Source organism: Cryptotermes secundus, unplaced genomic scaffold (assembly GCF_002891405.2).
Source record: "Cryptotermes secundus unplaced genomic scaffold, Csec_1.0 scaffold408, whole genome shotgun sequence".
Classification (NCBI taxonomy): domain Eukaryota; kingdom Metazoa; phylum Arthropoda; class Insecta; order Blattodea; family Kalotermitidae; genus Cryptotermes; species Cryptotermes secundus.
This window is the reverse complement of record NW_019724588.1, coordinates 517768-527386: the sequence shown is the minus strand read 5'-3', so window position 1 is coordinate 527386 and position 9619 is coordinate 517768. Positions and strand designations below refer to the sequence as shown.

At 38.0% G+C, this 9619-nt stretch overlaps 1 protein-coding gene across 1 annotated transcript in view; it reads left to right on the top strand.

Annotated features, from left to right (window-relative positions):
- Positions 1–9619, top strand: part of LOC111862341 (calcium-binding and coiled-coil domain-containing protein 2) — a 59569-nt gene that overhangs the window by 4600 nt on the left and 45350 nt on the right. Inside the window, exon 2 of the mRNA XM_033750629.1 lies at positions 2762–2820. Within this exon, the coding sequence (XP_033606520.1) occupies positions 2762–2820 (59 nt within the window). The remainder of the gene's footprint in view (positions 1–2761; positions 2821–9619) is intronic.

Below are 9619 nucleotides of genomic sequence, written 5' to 3'. Positions count from 1 at the left end.
CATTGTTGACATTCTTCCATTTCCTTCGCTCCTCCATTTTACTCATCATCTCCTGTGTAACCCATGGTTTTCTTGCTATTTTCTCAACTTTACCAACCAAATCACTGATAGTATCTAACATGCATTCTTTTATATTGTTCCACTGCACTTCAGCATTTCTGCTTTCACCTTCAATTGCACCGAGTTTCTCTTCTATGGTCTCCTGCATGCTTTGTCTTTGAGCATATAACTTCACCAAATCCCATCTAGGTCTGCGCTTTTGAAATCTTATTATTTTCTTCAACCTGGTTCGGAACCTGGCAACCAGTAAGTTGTGGTCAGAGTCAATATCTGCCCCAGGCAGCATCTTCACATTCTTCACACTGTTTCTGAATCGATGTTTCACAAGGATGTAGTCCAGCTGATACCTCCTCCAATCCCCAGGTGCCTTCCATGTGTAAATTCTTCTCTTTGGCTTCTTGAACCAAGTGTTGGTGACAATTAGTCCATTTCGTTCACAAAAGTCAATAAGCATTTGACCCCTGTGATTCCGTCTTCCTAGTCCATGTGAGCCAACAATATTATGATATAGTTCATCTCCAACAATGCTATTCCAGTCTCCCAATATGATGCTGTTTGTGTCACCTCTTCACCTTCCTGAAGAATTTCTTCAATTGTGTCATACACTTTTTCCACTTCATCATCTTCATACTCTGATGTTGGCATGTACACTTGCATAATCAGTATATCTACAATTGAAAAAAAAATCCAATGACCTTATCAGGATTCGATCCTGTGACCTTCTGGCTTGTCAGATAGAAACAATCTGGAATATACGGGTAATAAAACATGAAACGGGAAAATCACATCTGACTGAACAGATATCATCTCTCCTTATAAACGATGAAAAGGTTGAGGACCCAGAAGAAATTATGGATGCCTTCAATACTTTTTTCTGACAATTTACAGAAAATCTAAACTTGTATCAAGAAATGAGAGATAATGCCATTTCATTTTTAAGAGAGGCATTTCCTAGAAAATTCCCTGGTATTAAAAGCATTCCAACCACTGAAACTGAAATAGAAGGTATAATACATTTCCTCAAAACAAAAAACTCTTCAGGTTGTGGTGGAATAACAAGTAAAATTTTAAAAGTTTGTGGATCCCTAAACAGTGGCCCATTACCTCACATCTGTAATCACTGACTATCCACAGGAATCTTTCCTAATTGTCTTTAATATTTCATTAAGACCAAAAAAAGAGGGGGAGGGACAAGAATAGTATGTCAAACTACAGGCCAATATCACTGCTAACTACTTTCTCTAAAGTACTTGCAAAAGTTATGCACAATAGGTTAAGCCATTATTTTTAGAATAACAATATACTAGTCCCTGAAAAGTTTGGTTTTAGGAAAGGGATTTCCATTGAAAATGCAGCCTTTAAGTTAACTGAGAGTGTGTTGAAATCTGTTAATCAAAAAATGCATGTTGGTGGAATATTCTGTGACTTGGCAAAGGCTTTTGACTGTAAATCATGAAATTGTATTAATTAAATTAATTTTTTTGGGCATTCAAGGAACAACGTTAAGTTGGTTTGGATCCTACCTAACAGATAGAAAACAAAAGATTGAAATAAAATCATCAATTTCAATCCAAAGTACTTACTCAAACTAGGGAATAATAAAACATGGAGTTCCACAGGGGTCAATTTTAGGGCCTTTGCTTTTCATAATTTATATAAACAACATCCCTCCTACACTAAAGACCTCATCAGTACCTATAATATTTGCAGATGACACTAGTGTTAAATTTCTGGTAAAAATTTAGATGATTTCTGCATGTCATCAAACAAAGTTTTTTTTGCAAATGAGTGAATGGTTCTCTGCAAACAAGCTGTGCCTGAACCTAGAAGAAACAAATGTAATAAAATTTATAACAAAAAACTCACCACAATATCCATTAAACATTGGATATAATGATAAATATATAGAAGAGGGAGTAAACACATAATTCCTTGGCTTGCAAATTAGTAATCATTTAAAGTGAAAAAACCATATCAATCAGTTGATTCCAAAGCTAAGCAGAGCATGTTATGCAGTTAGATTCATGTTACATATTAGTAACATTGACACTCAAATTAATCTCTTTTGCTTGCTTTCTCTCTTCAATGAAGTATGGAATAATTTTCTGGGCAATTCGTCTGACAGTAAAAGTATTTACATTGCAAAAGAAAATTGTTAGAATCATGATGGGTGTCAAATCCCACAATTCCTGTAGAGATCTATTTAAGAGACTACAGATTTTAACTTTTCCTTGTAAATATATATATTCATTAATAAACTTCATTACAAATAACAGAGAACATTTTCAGATGAATGCGGATGTACACAGTGTTAACACAACACAAACACTGTCTTCATAAGCCAATTGCTAACCTCTCATGCTTTCAGAAAGGCATATATGCTGGGATCTAAATTTGTAATAACCTGCCATCTGATCTCAGAGGTCTTATGAATGAAAAACTATGATTTAAAATAGCACTGAAAGGATACTCAAATACACACTCATTCTGCTCTGTTGATGAATACCTGTTGCCTAGAAAATAACTTGTATATATAAATAGCCTTGTGTGTAGTCACTGTGTATTCTTGGTTTCTCTTGTGAGAATGCCATTGGGACTGTACATATGTTTTGTATTTATATGACATATTCCACATCCTACAGTCATTTTGACTAACTTTGGATCCATGCAATGCAATGTTATGTTATGTCTCATGTTCCAGATTGGGTGGCACCCAAGGCATACTACAGAACAACAGGATCGTTCGACTACTACAAAAAGGTGAGGCTACTTCTCCACCTGAACCTTCGGAATTGCTACAAGGTGATTCTTGGTGAGTAGCTGAGTGTACCTTAACCCCACGTGTGGCTCCTGTGCCCACAGAATGACTATCATCTGTGTAACAATCAGGAGCAACAAACCAATAGAAACACCAGAACACAACACGGAACAGAACAACTAAAATGGTTAGTAGTACTTCAGTTAAAATGGTGAACCTTTCATTGGAAAATAAAGTCCCCAGTGAAGTGAAGTGAAGTGTATAAAACCAGACAAAACAAGTGGTTCCCCGGGAATTCATCTGACTACTGCATCAAAAATTACACAAAATGATTACAAGGATCTTAAGAACTTACTGGTCAATTTTATTGCAGAATTGTGACAGGCTAATAATAATAATATTAACTTTCAAAAGTTGTGGGAGAACTTAAAATTAGATAGTGCTAAACTACAGGAGAGAGTGATTTCTAGTTATGTTAAACCTTCTGAGAAGATTGAGCCTAACAACGAAGACTTATGGGTTAAAATTGAGTTGCATAACGAAAACCAAAAGAAAATTTAGAAATTAGATGTAATCATATACAAGAGGAGGTAAAAGGGGGGGGGGGGGAACCAGAAATGGGTAAAGTTAACCATGTACAGGATGAGAAAGAAATCTACGTGGAACCAGAACTTTATGAGCACACAATAAAAAGTGATGTAAATAGGTTGAACAGTTTGGATGCAGAGATATGTCAGATCAAAGATACAGTGAAAGAAACCTCTGACATAGGTTTAAGGTGATGAAGGGAGAGAGGTGAGCTGATTCAGTTTCAGCAAGAAAATTTTGAGAAACAACTCGAAATAACGAATTTGGAAAATGAGTTAAAGAATAAGAAATCACAAGAAACCTATGATCATTCAGCTCTGCTTGATCCTCAAACTGTCACCCCTAGCAATAATCCTAGTCGTAGCACAGTGTTTGAAATTTCATGTACTTGCCAAAACAATAATTGTAATACACGTAAACTACATTTGTAAAGGTCTTTCCACATCTATCTGTTGCCATTAGTGAGATACACAGTTACAATATTTCACTACCCGTAATTGACAAAATTTTGGAAGGAAATCCAGACAACAGGCATAAACTGGATGAATCCAGGAACCTTTGGAGTGTACCTCAGATGTAGCACCTGTTGGTAATTTGTAAATTCATTGTAGGAAAATTAAGTCGACCACAGCTTAGAGCAGGCATGTCCATCTTCAGACAGTTTGTGATCGACTTTTTAGTGACAAAACTGCTAGTGACCTACCATTCCCTCATATCGTCGTATCTCTCTTTAAGCAAAAATATAGGTAAAAATAACACGACACACGATGTTTGATGTAAAAGCAACTAGTAACTGGTCTGTAGATTCATCCAGTTGGAGGGAGAAAGCAACACAATTGGAAACATCTTTCAACAACTGTTCACTTATGTTTCCACACATCATTTCTAGTGAATCACACATTCTGTCGATCGCTCTTTAAACAGAACACACGTGGCTAACGACGAGTAATGAAATAAAGAGTTCATGTGACAAGGATAGAGTAGGGACTTCCCCACAGTTCACTTAATACAAATGTAAAGCAAATTTCACATAAGCTACATAAGAACAGAAAAATAGGAATGACTGATATGTATTTTCCTTTCAAAATCTTAATATAATTGTATTATATTACAAGTGAATTTACATGCTTTTCACGTATAATTTCCTTATAGGCCTATGAGATCGACCAAAAATCATCCCGCGATCGACGCATTGGACATGCCTGGCTTAGAGTAATTTTCGACGAATGAAAAAAAAAATGTGGTAAAGGACACTCACAAAGTGGCAGTGACTTTTCGCCACATAATTCTGAATGAAACAGAGGTACAGATGACCCTAGTAAAAGTTGTAATCACTACAGTTTAAAGAACTAAGTTCTAAGAACATTACAGACCGAATGTCTCATAATGTTGAAGACCATAACGTGTCAGGTCCTACCCTTCCCAGTGAAATTAATCCTAGGAATTCAGGTAAATTAACTGAATTAAATAACTGCAAGAATTTAATACAGTGGAGCAACTTGTATTGTATATATATGAAGATAACTTGGTTAATAGCCCAAAGATAGAAATCACGTTTAAAGATAAATTTAAAGTGACAGCGACGAGACATGATTTTCGTTCTAACCCTGCCTTCTGGAAAAATGCCAGCTCAGGAACATTATTATCTCTCTAAGTAACAATCTCAGATTTGTAGCTATGGCTTCAGCAGACAAGCTAAATGCAAAGTAAATACAGAATTAAGTGGATCCGAAGTCAGTACTAATGGATTGGTTATTTGTGCTTGTTATACGTGGGATATGGCGCCAAATATGGGCATCGGTGCATCATTACATATCATGAGGAACTTGAAAGGAATACGGAGTAAAGGAGGGGAAATTAATATTACGTAAATTTGTATAACAAGAGATTCTGTATTCCGTATTGAAGTGGTGGGTTTCCCCATGCACTTAGACCGGTTAGTGGTCCATTGTGCATCCCCCTTTAATTTCTACTGTCTCCATACCCTACCGGTACTGGTGCTTACTATCATCCCCTTTCTTCCAGCGAGGTTCCAACCTCCTCTGGCAGTGGTATCTAATAGTTAGTCCCTTTCTGTCAGGGAGGTCCCCCCTCCTCTGGCAGTGATACCTAATACTTCCCCCATCTACCGGAGGAATTGGAAACTACTTGGGCAGGAAATTTTTGCCTAATTTTGCTCAGAGGTCTCCTAGAGACATGAGGTTCTTTTACGTGCCGTAAATCTACGGCACGGGACCCACGGCTTAATGTCCCTCCCAGAGGACTTATTCCGTGAATTTTTCCGCCCTTAAAAATTCCATGACCTCCGCCGGGTTTGAACCCGCGTACCTTGAGTCATGAGGTGGGAACGTTACCCCCAGACTACGGAGGCTGCTTTATAACAAGAGATACTTCCTGTTGAATTTTCAATGGATGCTACATTAAGTTTGTTCCAGAAACATTTATTCTTTGTCTTAATTTTTTGTATGAAGTCTGACATATTAAGGGCGAGTACCTGTTTTACTCTTGATAGTGTTGCATATTTCGGCCAGAGAAAATAAGTAAACTTGGCGGATTTTCATAAGAGACTGATGGCTCCTGGACATACAAAATGCAGTTGAAAACTGACTGTGCTTCATTAATTAATCACAACCCCATGTAGGCATGTAATGGAAGTATAGCTGCATCATTCTTCGCCCGGCAATACATGGAAGTGAGTTGTCAGATTCAAACTCCCGCCATTTTACCCCCAGAGGAAAGTTAGCCTGGTACCCGTTGGATAGATCTAGTCTGGTCCGGTGTGGACGTTGAGGAGTATAGAGAAATCTTGTTTTCCTGCAGGTAATGGAGCATCCGGCGTCCAACCTGTAGGTCTAGGTCGTCGCTATACCGACTGAGCTGTCCAAAAAACAATTGTCTGTTCAAATATTAGAACGCCAAATTCGTTGCAGTCCCTAGATCTTCGAACTGCTCGATGTAGTGGGGGAATGGAGGTCGGATCGAATATTGTGATGGAATTCTTTTGAGGTTTTCCAGTGTACCGCTTCCTTCAGCATCTTTTGCAATTCATTATTCCCCAGTAATTCTGTGACTGGACGCTAAACCACCTGCGCTAATGACAGCGTCATTAAATATGTAAAGGTAAAGCTATCCATGTAATTGGGTCATGGAGGCCCATCGAGTTATGAGACGTCGAGGCTCCCGCATTTTTCTAGACAGCTCACAGATGGCGGTGAGGTCAGCCTTACGCGCTAGCTGCTGTTCGCCTTCAGATAAATTCCTGGTACTCATTTCTGTTAGAGGTTGAGTCCATCCCAGGGCCATAGTGCGGCTGGAAAGATTAGGTCAATTGAAAAATTCAGTGACATCGAGAATGAAACCCGGGACCTTCCGGATTGTAGCCTAGTGCCTTAATCCACTACGCAACTGCGTGCCCCTAATATACCGTAAATTCATTTAGAATCTTGAGGCGTCAGATTCTGTGGGGCCGTAGCTGAATAGTTTCTTTGTTCCAGGAGCTACACATTACATAGAGGCGTGAAATGGATTTGTTTGCAGTTTCCAGTGAAGCTTGGCGAAAAATATTTCGTTATAATGTAATGCTGTTCAAAGTCTTTGCTCTCCATAGGCCTGGAGTTAATAGAAATATTTACATATCACTCACTCACTCACTCACCCACTCATGAAGCTCAGCCCGTCTTCAGTAGCTGCCAATTGTGCAACTACTCAAGAACTTCCCAGCATTTTATGGAACCCGGAGGTTCCTTATCGTCTTCACAAGGGCCCTCCACTGGTTCATATTCTGAGCCAGATCAATCCAGTCCATACCACGCCATTCTATTATTGTCCGTCCACCTACGTCTTTGGTGTTCCTAATGGTCTCTTCTGACTTTACCACAAATATCGTATATGCATTCCTCTACTCCCCCTTTCATGCTATATGCCCTACCCATCTCATCCTCCTTAACGTCGTCATTCTACTTACACTTGACGAAGAGTACAAGCAATGAAGCACCTCATTGTGTTATTTTCTCGAACTTCCTGTTGCTTCATCTCTCTCCACTCCAAATATTCTCATCACCCTGTGGGTCCAACTGTATCCCATTTTATTCTTGCGTTGTACTGCATTTTATTAATTCAGTGACCATCCATTGTTTCTATACGTGTCAGCCATTGTTGACTGTAGCCTTCTGTTTCCGGTAATTGAGGACACTGAGTACGCTATGTGCTGTTTCCGGTACTGCATACTTGCATTTTTTGATGTAAAAGATACCGATCGAAGGACAACACATTTATAAATTGCTGGTCCGTGAATCAGAAAAATTTGAGAGAAATTGGTGCAGTGTGTATAAAGGTAAAGTTGTCAGTGTGTTTGATTAATTAAGCACCACGCCATGAGACTTATGGGGGAGTAGAGATATGGCTCTATGCATTCCTGATCTCGACACTAGATGGAGGCCACTGCCGCTTTATTCCCAGGCAAAGCACACCTCTTAACATTGGATTTGAGGCTGTGTGGGCTCCAGAGCCGGTCTGGACTGTGTGACAAAGTGAGAAAAATCTTACCCTGCAAGGAATCAAGCCCTGATTCGTCGGTCACCCAGCCTGTAGCACATGTTGTACCCAATGATTTATGCTGGCTTTGTGTAACATATACAGACCTGCGATGTATATTTATATGCGTGTGTGTGTGTGTGTGGACGTATGGTCTGGTGAGCGCTTGTTCATCGTCAGTCCATTTCTTGCATGCCTTGTGCCTGTCCTGCGAACTGAACTCGACACACCATTGTCAACACTATTACACAAAACACAGCCTTATCAATGAAATTTAACACATTCTTAAGCATGAAAAGTAAGTTTACAAAAGCACCGTGTTTATGTTTCCCCTGCAACTTTTCAGTTATTTTCATGAAATTTGTTAGGAATATTGTCTTAATCTAGCACAATATTATTTTTTGCAATAAGCAAATGACAAAATCTGAGTTTGGAGCAGCTTTAGCGGTATATATAGTAGAGTCCTGGGATTATGCATAATTGCAGATACTTGACAGACAGGTATGCGCTTATGTTAAACTCGTATTTTTGTTATAGAATATAAAAAACCATATGATGTCCGTGGAGAAAATTTTCGTTTATTTGTAGAAGTGTATTCTAAAGTACCATGATGGTAACCGGAGGACCTCGATAAACTACCCCATAGATTTTTCTGCACCTAGAATAGGTGGCTATCAAACGGAATATTTTTTGTTTCCTATACGATAGTAACATTGTTAATTTGTGATTTTTCTGATATAAAGTAAATACTTCTGTGCTCTCCCTCAAAGCATTTGTAATCTGTTTTCCACAGACATCGTGAATATTTAATTAAGAAGTTGATTGATAGTTATTCCGATTTAACCATCGGAAATTCCATGCGTTTACATGACTCACAGTGTTTGAATACCAAAGAAAATATCTGCTTATTTAAATGCAGTGTTGTACAAAATGTATATAACACAATATATTTTTTATTCTTAATAATTTTATAATAAATTGGCTATAATAATACAGAACTATTTATAATATAATAAAGTGAATTATTGATACATTGAATTTGTTTAACACTTAATTAATGTCCGAAATGCACCGTTCAGTTGGGGAATTTAAACCCCGCTAGAGGAGTGTGCACGCAATGCCCGACTGCACAAATCGGTGTACCTCATTTATTTGAAATATATTCATCACTGTACCGACCGGTGCACTTCGGACGTTAAAAGGTTCACAAAAGGAAAATACAGGAAAACCTGCCTTAAAAGGGTCACTGTTTTAAAATTATATAAGTTGACGTAATGGCGATGAAAATTGGAGAATAAAGAGATATCAAGATGATGTAAAGATTAGAGGAATTGCAGAAATTTGAGATACAACAGAATGATTTAATGTGATTTTTAAACATGACATTAAATCATTCCTTTGTACATCAAATATCTGCAGTTTTTCGAATCTTTACATCATTTTGATATATGTGTGTTGAAGGTGTATTAGATAAAATAAACCGGGATGTGCACATAATAAAAGATAAAAATAAATAAACATAAGGCTTATGTGAAAATTGAGGCAGCCAAGAGACCAAAATGCATGAAAAAAATCTGCTTGTGTTCTGGTAAAATTATTGCAATACCAGAACACAAGCAGAATCTTTTCATGCATTTTGGTCTCGTGGCTCGAATACACGGAAACTGGCCCCTTTAAGGC